At 38.6% G+C, this 12726-nt stretch overlaps 1 protein-coding gene across 8 annotated transcripts in view; it reads right to left on the reverse strand.

Annotated features, from left to right (window-relative positions):
* Window positions 1–5107: 5107 nt before the first annotated feature.
* The window catches only part of EMB2765 (P-loop containing nucleoside triphosphate hydrolases superfamily protein), a 48690-nt gene continuing 41071 nt past the window's right edge, over window positions 5108–12726 (reverse strand). Inside the window, exons 11-19 of one of the 8 annotated variants that reach the window (XM_087676023.1) lie at window positions 9529–9714; window positions 7921–9075; window positions 7427–7786; window positions 7206–7258; window positions 6995–7062; window positions 6733–6888; window positions 6466–6564; window positions 5994–6377; window positions 5109–5556 (exon numbers count right to left, since the gene is read on the reverse strand). In XM_087676023.1, coding sequence (XP_087532149.1) covers window positions 7247–7258; window positions 7427–7786; window positions 7921–9075; window positions 9529–9714 — 1713 coding nt within the window. In that variant the 3' untranslated portion in view covers window positions 5109–5556; window positions 5994–6377; window positions 6466–6564; ... (1 more) ...; window positions 6995–7062; window positions 7206–7246. Of the gene's footprint in view, window positions 5557–5728; window positions 6378–6465; window positions 6568–6732; window positions 7100–7205; window positions 7259–7426; window positions 7787–7920; window positions 9076–9528; window positions 9715–12726 lie in introns of those variants that run through there. The other 7 variants (XM_087676020.1, XM_087676021.1, XM_087676019.1 and 4 more) reach the window with 7 other exon arrangements.

The raw sequence follows: 12726 nt of genomic DNA on the forward strand, positions 1-12726 counted from the left end.
ATAATCAAGTAACTACACAATAAAGGGTGGGGATCACTCACACAAGCACACATAAAGAAAAAGATCCATAGCTAATCTCATTTAAAACCTAAGCATAATCCATGAGGAAGCGATCATCCACACATGGAACACACTCCTCAACTTGTATGACAACATCCTAGCAAATTGATAACAAGGAAATAGAACTCAAAGTAATCGGGTTCCCAACCACATCTAAATATCTACATCTTTCCATATTAGAGCCAATCTAATGCTCCTCTAAGAAACAAGCACTATGTTTAGAGAACCATGTGGTGATCTCATTGCTATTGTATAATCCTCTAAGATCAAGAAGCTCCATCATACATAAACTCTACTAGGCACAATTGCTAAATCTCTCATAACAGTCTAGAGATCTCTAGAAACCCATACAAAAGAACACAATACTTGACGATCATGAAGTCGTCCCCATCAAGACAATCACACAACTTTGCCAACAGCCATGCTCCAAGTGATGGTGAAGATTATGGCATATGCAACGGTGAATACTATCAACGAAGAGATAAAGGGAAACAAAAGAGAGAAGAAGATGCATGAATGTGTAAAATATGTGGCAAGAGGTGGGGCTCCAACTTAGTAAACTCTATGCACACAAGAGTCTCACGAAAGGCTGGGGCTTGAATAGATAATTCTGAACATGCATCAAGATAGACCACCTCCTCTTATAAAGAATTCAGAGTGTTGATCATCCCAAAGTAATTGACGACAATGGGTCTCGAAGATGAAGAGTCAAATCCTCCATACTAGACCTTTAATGTGCCAAGGCCACCCACAAAGAATAGCCTCGTGTATTGTCAAGTCTCAAAGTAACTTCACAACAAACCCAAATGAATAAACCTTTACCCATAGTATATGATCCACACCAACTACATATTAGTATATTACAATCCTCCTACTTAATTACACCTCTCTAAGAGTACAAGCTCCTAAAGAATATTATAAATGCACTAAGAGAACAAAAATACAGAGTAAGGAGACTCGCCATCAATATCTACTAAAAGAGAATCTCTATTTCTCCAACGTGGCTCTACCATATACAAAATCTATAAGATGTCTAGTCTTGGGCCTTTCTAGTGCAAGTATTGTAAGAAATCATGAACATATCAACAAATAAAGCTCCTAAAATAACACCAAGTATGGGCATGGGCATTCACTAATCGAACATAACATACTTTAGAAGGAAGCAAAATTACTTCCTTGAAAAGGCTAACTATACTACTTGCCAAAAACACAAAAGAACATAAGACCTGGCACCACAACTAGCAACCATCAACCGAATGATCTACCTAACCACTAAAAGGCCACAATGTGTAGAGATTGTCAACTAAGTATGCCATATAACATCAATATATTTGAATGACTCTCCCCCAAGTAAAAGAGATATGAGCTCATGGTTCTTCTACTCTGGCCCAAAACTAAGCTCTCACAATCAAGCACCAACACCAATCCTCATAAAATGATCTTCAAAGAAAACCAAGTCAATCAAATATATCCATCCATGCCGATCAAGAAGAAGGATAAGTAAATCCAACAAGGCTCAACAAGCTAAAAGCACTCAAGCTTGCTTCATAAGAGGATAAGGTAGTCATATTCTTCTCTTAGCACACCCAATACAAAAAGACGATCTATGTTGTACATATTGAAAATTTGAAATTGGCCAAAGTCAATGTACTTGAAGAAGAGAAATGTCAAAATACAAGGCAAAGGGTCTCATGAATATCATCTAAGACACAAGCATGTATACCATGGCTCTAGCTCTAACTCTAGCTCATAAGCAATGGTGTGGATCACTAGCTCTCAACTTTGACTCTCAAGTTTTGCTAATGCTAACTAGCTAACATGCATATACCTTATGTAAGGCTTAGCACCAATACATCTCTCACCTGAAGTGTAATTACAAGGCCAACCCTCAAACTCTCCCAATCCACATTCATAGATCCCCCCTATAACAAAAACCACCTTTGTCAAAGAAGGGCCTCATCACTCTCAACAAGTGCCAACAACTAAAATCTCATTAGCCATTGGCTCGAAGAAGGTATTGACCACCACCATAAGCGAAGATAAGCATGCCAAACACCTACGTCTAATTGGTTAATTGAGAGAGATGCCCAAGGATGTGTAACAAACTCCAAAGACTACTCATCATCAAAGATAGTCCCAAAAGCTTCTAAAATAAACATCCAATTACACTCCTGATTTTTCTCCAATTGTCCTGGTATCCCTATGTACACATGCGCTTTCTATCTTATTTTTAGGATTTTTTTTTATGTGAACATCCTTTAAAAGTACAATATAATAGTATTTAAGCATTTACATTTTATCATTCTCACATTAGTGAATAACATTCCAACACTTCTCTCTCTTACTTTTCATTGGTCTCTGTCTGTGTGCTCACACATATGCTCAAGTCCAATAGTAGTATCAAAGCAAGTTTGATAAGCTCTAAAGTTGTCACCACTATCTAAATTCAACCACCAAGGTCCTTCAAATTTATCGAAATCCAACTACCCCAAGTATTCAATGTACTTGTCTCTTTGTATCAAGTATACAATGAAACACATATTGTCTATTTACTCAATTAGCTTGAGATTAAGCACAATTAAAGGAGACTCTTCGAAAACCTACATCACCAAGGATCAATGGCTTCAAGGAACTCATCCTACATTCATCTCTAAGTCTACAATCTTGAGCAATTCACTAAGTTCTTACCAAACCTTTACCACCACTATTCATTTGTTAAACAAGGATAATGCTAATGGCTACTCATTTCATGAGTTTAGTATTATTACTACTGCAAAAGAAGCCATCTCAAGTAAATTGCTCAAGTATGGTCTTGGTAAGTTAAACATTAGCAATCAACCATAAGAACAAAAAAAAGTTAATGCAATTGTCATGTCTAGAGACAAAGGACAAGGCAAGTCCATCTTCTAACTCTAATGTTAATAATAGCAATAGTAAGAAGTCAAAAACATACAAATTGCAACAAAAACAACCATGTATTTGCGAAATGCTAAAAGTACTTACCAACAAGAATAAGTCACGCCCAATTTTACTCCAACAAGTGAAAGCTAAATGGCCAAAATTCCCACATGTCCTAACATTGTTCTTATGAGTTAACAAAAACCAAAGCCCAATCAAATTGTTATGCGAATGGAACGACTAATAGACGATCATGGCTGTGAGTCAAGTGCATCGAATGTCTTTAGTGAAGTTAAGGATATGATCAAGTCCTAACATTGTTCTTATGAGTTAGCAAAAACCAATGCCCAATCAAATTGTTATGCAAATGAAACGACTAATAGACGATCATGGCTGTGAGTCAAGTGCATCGAATGTCTTTAGTGAAGTTAAGAATATTGACATGATTTTCGAACAATATCGACAAATAGCTGTTAATGTCAATTTTCTTAAAAAACAACAAAATTTGATAAGAAGTAGATGCCTTGAAGAGAGTGTACCATCAAGATTTAGTTGTAAATGGTATAACAACTAGCACTATCCTAGAAATTGTTCAAACTTCAAATGCGACATGTGGAAATTTTGGCCATTTAACTTTCACTTGTTGGAGTAAAATTGAGCGTGACTTATTCTTGTTGGTAAGTACTTTTAGCATTTCCCAAATACATGGTTGTTTTTGTTGCAATTTGTATGTTTCTGACTTCTTACTATTGCTATTATTGACATTGGAGTTAGAAGATGGACTTGCCTTGTCCTTTGTCTCTAGACATGACAATTGCATTAACTTTTCTTTGTTCTTATGGTTGATTGCTAATGTTTAACTTACCAATATCATACTCGAGATTTACTTGAGATGGCTTCTTTTGCAATAGTAATAATACTAAACTCATGAAATGAGTAGCCATTAGCATTATCCTTGTTTAACAAATGAATAGTGGTGGTAAAGGTTTGGTAAAAACTTAGTGAATCGCTCAAGATTGTAGACTTAGAGATGAATGTAGAATAAGTTCCTTGAAGCCATTGATCCTTGGTGATGTAGGTTTTTGAAGAATCTCCTTTAGTTGTGCTTAATCTCAAGCTAATTGAATAAATAGACAATATGTGCTTCATTGTATACTTGATACAAAGAGACAAGTACATTGAATACTTGGGATAGTTAGATTTGGATAAATTTGAAAAACCTTGGTGGTTTAACTTCACTAAAGACATTCGATGCACTTAACTCACAACCATGATCGTCTATTAGTCGTTCCATTTGCATAACAATTTGATTGGGCATTGGTTTTTGCTAACTCATAAAAACAATGTTAGGACTTGATGCTTAGCCTCCAACATTTGGTGAAGCCAACTGACTCCTTCATTGCACACACAATATCCATTGATGGCGAAAGTCAAAGTTATATGTTACTTTGACAATAGTGTCCCAAAGCACACTACCTCAATTAGGCCATTTGTCTCATTGCAAGAGGCACCCAAAGAGGTCTATCAATTTGCCCCTCAATAACTACTTCTGAAACTGAAAGCATAGCTAAAGTTACTATCATTATCGCAATCAACCATAAGAACGAAGGAAAGTTAGCGCAATTGTCATGTTTAAAGGCAAAGCATTATGCAAGTTCATCTTCTAACTCTAATATCAATAAGAGCAATGGTAAAAAGTCAAAAAGATGCAAATTGCAACAAAAACCACCATGTATTTGAGAAATGCTAAAAGTTCTTATCAACAAGAATAAGCCACGCCCAAGAAATGATTGTTGTTTCAAATCCATCAAATGCAAAAAAGCAAAAGCACTTGTTGCTCATTTGGATATACATAAATTTTATGCACTTATTGTAAATTGGAATGTATTTAGGTTTAGAGGTAACTTATAGGTGCTCTGAATAAAGAAAAATATCATTTGATGTCAATCAATATTTATGACAGTTTTATGATTCACTTTTATACAGATAATTATAGAGCACACTAGAGTGCACATTCAATAACGAGGATGATATCATTACAACAAGCATATTGTATAATGGACTCTACTAACTAGATTCCTATGAGAAGTTCCAAGGATGCTTCAACAATTGATACCAAAGTTGTTCGTAGCATTAAATTATTGCCATGCCTACTTCGATTTCTAAATTAATGCAAGTTGCTTTGTCTTAAGATCAAAAATATGATGCTTCATCCTCCGTTCTTAAAGCACCAGTCCAAAAACGAATTTGAGGATCATTTGGTTAGAAAAACCCACACAAATTATCAAGCACCACTCCTAATCATGTTGGTTTATACTTGAAAAAAACGCATTTGCCTTCTTTCCCAAAAGGTGAATCTATACAAGCTAATCAAAATCGAAACTTGTTCACATTGATATTTATGATCTGAATAATCCATCGATTGAGGTATACTTGTATTTTGTTGAATTCATTGATGACTTGGCATACCATTGTTGGGTCTTTCCAATGAAAGCTCAACTTTGATGTCATTGCACGCTTATATGCTTCTTGGCCATGGCTGAAAATAGCGGCTGATTGCAAGCTTGTCACTCCCCGTAGTGATTTGAGATGGTGTGGCTGAGTTCATGCATGTGTCGTAGTTTTTAGTAAAAAGCTCAATAGGTGTGATTAACAATGCACTTGGTTGTGAGAGTATGTAGAAACGCAAATATACTTTTGTCAGGGCAAGAGCTATGTCACAATCTAGCTTCCTAGACTTACTCATGTCATAACCATATACAGCTGTATAGCTTGCAATATACTTTGCTTGATTCATTAATAAAATAATTATGTGTTACTTTTTATAGAGCTTATACCTAGCTAGACTTGGCAAGTACACAAGAGCTTGTCAAGCTCAAACATGGAATGCTCATGTTTGAGCATGACAACCAAAGTTCAAAGTGTATTAGGCCTGAGTTATAACAGACATAATTTCAATATTCCACAACCCAAATGGAACAAAAATCCCATAGACCACATGCTCAAGCACATCCAGATAATTAGCAGAGGCTTACCATTTTAATATCAGGTACCCAGGTGATACAGCACCCCCAGCAGTCTGAGCAGTAACACCACATGATTTTGTAAGTAAAGCCACCATCATTGAAGGATGTTAAGAAATAATATCAGTTGTCCAGGCTGCTGCTAGCCCACAGAATATGATCATCCCAGAAAGACTGGTCACCTTGATGAAGAGTAGAGGCCCCGTGGATACAGAATCTATTATTGGTCTCAAGACATGTATAAGACAACACTTTCCCAAAGTGGAACCAGTAATGAACCTTCATGTGGGCAAAGTGTTGCTTATCAAGGTAACATTAGAATAGACAGCATATTTGGTTTTAAGATCAGAAACCACGTACTTTGAAGGGGCACTGTAGAATGGAGTTGTGACTTGCCTGCAGTATGACAATTGTTTAAATCATGAGTACTATATCACCACTGCGAGGAAAAATCCAAAGCGGTTGTCTTTATGTTGGGATGTACCTTTATATACATGTTTCCAATCTTCATATTATCAATGTGTCAGCTTTTGATTGTGTATCCATGAAACAGAGTTCTGACAAAATGGAATAAATCCTCCACCTACTACAAGCAAGCACAGATTTTATAGCCTTGTATAAACCAAGCATTGTTGGAGACACTCCATCACAAACAAACAAATACATCCTTCTGTGACTACTAAGCCATGAGAAATCAACAGACATGAATCTAACAGAGCCTATCTATGAAACTACATCCTAAGAAACATACAGGGTCAGGAACCTAATTGTCAGAGACAGAACCCCTGCACTGTTAAGGCAGCATTTCTTCTCTTTAACCCTTCCTGAATGATCCACACTACAACTTAGATGCTACATTCAATGGAACTCCTATATTGCTTCAGTATTCTCCCTTGAAATCTGTCACCTACAAGAGATTACAAAGGAAACTTTCTTGTCAGAACCTAAAGGAGCAGATGCTTTGTTTCTGACAAGGTCCTGAAGTTTCATAACTCAAAGAGTCTTGTGAGTACCAGTAAAAATGGCTTCATCCAAGCAGGGGAAGCATTGTCTGACTCTCAAGGCTATCTTGGACAGAAAGCTTGGTTGAGAAAAACAAATAGAAAGAACAGTCACGCCTGTGAGAGACACACAAAAAATGGCAACAAGGAAGCAATCACATGCACAAGAATGAGCATTCATCCATGTTCAGTTAGATTTGAAAGTGAGCAAAACAAAACCAACCTCTTGCACCTAGAGTTTCCATCCCATCAAAATCGAAGCCCTTACATCATTGCCTGAGAAAAGAAGTCGTTAGTGTTTCTTAACTTCACCCAAGGCTTCCTAAACCAATCGAGATCCATAATCAAATAGTAGAAAGACTAGTTTTTGGCTTCAAAACTTGTATAGAAAATCAGTTGAAGTCATTAAGCTAGCCAAGCTTATCAATTGAGAAAAACACTTACTCCAGAAATCTGCAAATGCTGCTTCATTTTCTCGGCTACAATAAATGCCATTTCCTCCAAGCCACTAACAAGATGGGCCCTCCCAACATTTTCAACCCTCCTTTGTGTAGGGTGGGAAAATTCATCCAGGATGACGGCAAATTTATCTGGCCTCTGAAGAAGCTGCTGAAAAGTGGGCTGTAGCTCATAACATTGCTCAAAAAGTGAGCGTCTACAGAAAACGTACAAACCCAGGCGGGCCCTGGACATAGCAACCACTAGTCTACGAACATCTCTAAGGTGCCCAACTATTCGAGTCCGCACTAAAGATAGAAGTATATAATCATTTTGCTGTCCCTGAAATTTGTCCACCGTTGCTATCTGCACAAACATGGGCCACTGCCACCAGTCAGCTTCTGTACATATGTTAGATCATTAAAGGATGTTGCACTGCTCAAGGAAATACTTGAAAGAAATATAGGAAATGGGCATCCTAATTTCCAGGTGCTACTCACTTTATTGGGACGACCAAAGATCGGAAATCTAGCACATCGTTTCTCAATCACATCACGTATTAAGTGCTTCTGCCCATTATATGTACTCAAAATTGAAATCTTGTGAGCAGGATAACCCAGCAGCCGCATGTATTGGTAGACACTTACTATATATTCTGCTTCTCCAAGGTTTTGATAGAACCAGGGGCTGGGTTCAGATTCACCTTGGCCTCCATAGTCTGGAACATCAATGAGTTGGTACTCGTATGCAAAGCCAGCATTGGCTAGGTGAAAAGTTTGCTGCTCCTTAACACACGGTAGATCACCTAAATCTCTGTATCTCCAATTATAAAGCTTTGCAATGCTTGCTCTTGCTCTGCCTTGAGCATTGAGTTCCACATACGGCACTCCTAGACGTACAAACCTTGTAAACAAACTCTGATCCATATGGCTATATTTCTGAAAGGCCATGTTTTTCACTACTGGAGGCAGCTGATGATGATCACCTATCAATATACATCTTTTAAGCCGTGAAAGACCATCATCTTGTCTTTGCAAAAGCATAGGGATAAATGTTTCAATTTCCAAAATCTGTGCACTCTCCTCCATAAGCAAATTGTCAAATTTGAAGCCCAAACGAAGGAAGTCTCGCCTTTTCAATGCTGCATGAGTGCAAGTCATGGCCACTATCTTTGCCTGCTTTGTCATTAGATAATTGGCCCTATCTGCAGTTGATTTCAGAAGTTCAAATGCTCGGCATTCTTCCAACTCCTGAAACATCGTTCTCAAGTGACGAAAGCATCCTTTTGCTGCCCGCATATCCTGCTCGTATGAAAGACCACTGAATACAGGCTGAGGCGTGTTTGAAAAGAACTCTTTAAAGGGAAACTTGTCCTGGACTACTGTAGGACTATCATGACTTCCTTCACAAGATGCAAGAAACTGCTCCCATCGAGAATAAACATGCAGCAGCCAGAAATGTGCAGCAGTCTCACATGTATAGCCCACATCCTCTGGGATGTGAAGTGTCCTAGCAAGGCGCTCAACCTCGGATAGAAGCTCCAAACGCCTGGCAAGCATTGCATTCACTCTTCCCTGTCGACTGAACTCCAAGTCTGTTTCTAGCTCTTGCTCTCCCTGCCCCAGCCTTAACAAATATCGTGCAGGTACATCCCTCTGCATGTTATATAAAGCACAAGATCAGAAGCTCTAAAGAGGGAGCAAACCATGAGTCTAGTTACTCTAACTCTACCAAGGAAATCATGAAGATCATAAAAACAGCATTTAAAAATGAGGCAGGCCTGCCAATATAAAATCCCAAACTTTTAAAGTAGACAAGAAAATCACTACACGTGCCTAGCAATCACAACTAAACAAATATTACAAACATTCACTGAACATTTCCATTAACAAGAAGAGCAAGTCACAAATATCTAGCTCAAGTTCAAGGGACTAAATGCAAGGCAAAAGATGCAGGAAGTTTACATGCACTACTTCCTGCAATAAGAATGGCAATAACTAGATATGTACACGTAGATTTCATCATTCATCTATTAAACACCACCACAGTCCACAGTAATCATTCTAATACAAAAAACCTATGTAAAAGGTAGTCGGTCATTAAATTACCTGCATAATTTTCTCGAATAGATCATTTAATGCTTGATTTGAGTGAGTTATAAGTAGCGTCCTTTGAGAAGGACAATTGTGATAGAGAACATTTAAAATCTGCACAGCTGTATCAGTCTTGCCTGTGCCAGGGGGACCAACAACCATTGTTAATCCCGGCTGCACTCCAGAAACAATTGCTCCAAGCTAAAAAACAGGTCAATACCAAAATAAGTGAATCAATCAGTCAACTTTGAAACTGCTCCAATCAAAAAGTAATCCTCCTCCCTCCCTCTCTCCACAAACCATTCCCACCTAAATCTATCTCCCAAGTTCCAGAAAAAGACATCCCCAAACAAAATGGTTTCAATTAACAACAGTGTCTAATCATCAAATACTTTTGAAGTCAATACTCAATCAAGCTTTATGGGGTAAAAAAGTAAATCAATCTGATCAGGTTTTACAAATGAAACCAGGATCAATGCTGTCGAATCATGGCCATAGTATCAAACATGTTGCCTGTTTGAGAATTCACATCAAAACTATCTTGAAAAAGTATTCTTGAAAGAATATATAAAGGATGAGAGTGGTGAGACCATAAGACAACAGATGAGATGGAGACAGTGAGAAAGAAAAAGATTGTTGACATAATTTTTTCGATGTGCAAGAGGGAGAGAATACAAGGAGAAATATGTGATTGCTAAACGGGGGTGTAGCAGAACAGCCACAGGGAGGGGTTCCTTTAAAGGCAGAAACAGGGCGGCTTTTTTTGGAGGGGGGAGGAAAGGTTTTGGGGGAATGGGAGGACGGGCCCTCATGTAGTCACAACTTTAGGGCAGAACCCTTAAACAGTCGGTGGCTTACTCCAAATAAAGGAGGGTTGAGATACAAATCAGTGCAGCTCATGCACATGGCCAATGAAGCAGTTGACCCACTTTTCCTCACAGATGACTAGATTGCCCTAGAACATGAAGCTTCAAGCCTATTTACCTGCCAGTCTGCCAGGTGTCAACTGCCTTGTGCCCAACAACCAGCCACCTAGCTCAGAGTGCTGCAGCAGGTTACTTCTGCCATGCCGCCCATATGCAAATCTCAGACAACCCAGAGAGGTTGCAGCACCACCTAGGTGCACTAGGTACCTTTTGCCAAGAGAGAGCTCTTCTAGACCAATGATTTTAATGCACTAGCTTCGAAGCCCCAAGATAGAGCTACTCTAGACTTGCTCTAGAATCATCTAGATAGCTAGCACTAGAGGGTGACATTGAGTACTGGTGTGCTCAAACTAACACATGGTTGCAACTACATATGCTACATATGGATCACCTGTATATATATATATATATATAGAGAGAGAGAGAGAGAGTACATGTGTAAGGGTGCATGCACACCCGAACACCGTAAAAGGCACGGTGACCCTTTATTCCCACAACCTCCCACCTAAAGGCAACGTGCCTGAAGGTAGAGAAAAGAATCAACTAAGTCTATGTATGTACAAAGCTGAAATACACAAATACTATCCAACCCCCATCATCTGGCAGCAATGAGCAAATCACTTTGCTGGAAGACCCTTCGTAAGAAGGTCTGCAGGGTTATCATCGGTATGTACCTTGATAAGCTCAATGCTCTTGCTGTCAAGTACATCCCGAATAAAATAATACTTCACCTGTATGTGCTTTGTCTTTGCATGAAAGACAAGATTCCGTGCTAGCATGATAGCACTCTGACTATCACAGTGGAGGATAGGAACCTTTATAATTTCAAGCTCCCTCACCAAATGTGAAAGCCATAAAGCCTCCTTGCATACCTTAATGGCAGCCACATACTCTCCCTCTATAGTGGACAATGCAACACACTTCAACAACCTCGATATCCAAGAGACTGCTCCCCCTGTAAATGTGAACACATATCCTAAAGTAGACTTTCTACAGTCAAGATGACCAACATAGTCTACATCCGTGAAGCCAATAATAGATGACTTCTCCTTCCCAAAGCAAATGCACAAGTCCTTTGTAATCCCTGAGAGTGCATAAATGTATCAAATTTATAATACCATTCTTGTGGTGCATGTTTCAGCCCATACAAACTCTTGTTGAGTTTACATACCATGTGCTCTTTCCCCTTTGCAACAAAACTCTTAGGCTGCTGTATATAGATTCCCTCATGTAAATCACCATGTAAGAAAGTTGTTTTTACATCTATCTATATGAGTTTCATATCTTCAGATATAACCAAGCCCAAAATGATTCACAAAGTAGTCATTTCGACTACAATTTAAAAAAATTCATCAAAATCAATTCCATGTTCTTACTTGTACCCTTTCGCAACCAATCGTGCTTTGTACCTTGGCAAAGAACCAAAGGTAACTTTCATTTTGTAAACCCATTTGCATGGTAGCAATTTCGTCCCTTTAGGCAAATGCACCAAATCCCAAGTGTCATTCTTCATGAGAGATTCCATCTCTAACAACATAGCCTTATGCCATTTCTTGATGTCTTTTCTGTCCATTGCTTCCTTGAAAAATGATGACTCACCACAATCTGTCAACGTGACATAATCAACCACATAATTAACACCAGGAACAAACCTATCTGGCTGTCTTTGCATTCTAGTCAATCTACGAACCCGATGATCAAGATTTTCTGACTGCTCAGCCTACAAATCTGCATTAACAGCTTGCTGTTCTGCAGGTTCAGCATGCTGTACACAGCCAGTTCTGGTTGTTCCAAAGGCATCTGTTCTTGCTGAAATTGTAATACATCATGGGCAGTATCTTGCTGATCATTTTCAGCATCATTCCCTCCATTTTTAGGGTCATTTACAGCAGGTATTTGCTGCTATCCAACGGGCTTTCTTTGCTGTCTTCCCGAAATACAATCCTTCTGACTTCCTCAATCTTTTCAAGTTATTTGTGCATACAATCTTCCCAAAAGATAACATCATTGCTACGTACAATTTTCCTTTTTTTGGGATCCCATAGCCTATACCCTATTTCACTCTCATCACCATATCCTAGGAAAATACATTTGCAAGACTTTGGCTTAAGTTTGCTACATTCTTCCTTGCAAATGTGCACAAATGCCTCACGGCCAAACACTCTCAAGTGAGCATACGAAGGTGGCTTACGCAACCACGCTTCTTACGGGGACCCCCCACCCCAAAAGACCTATTTTGTGGCCGATTAATCAAGTGTATGGCTACATAACAATCTTTGCCCAAAAT

The sequence above is a fragment of the Lygodium microphyllum genome, chromosome 4 (assembly GCF_053477565.2).
Source record: "Lygodium microphyllum isolate KBCC chromosome 4, Lygodium_microphyllum_v1.1.10, whole genome shotgun sequence".
Taxonomy (NCBI): domain Eukaryota; kingdom Viridiplantae; phylum Streptophyta; class Polypodiopsida; order Schizaeales; family Lygodiaceae; genus Lygodium; species Lygodium microphyllum.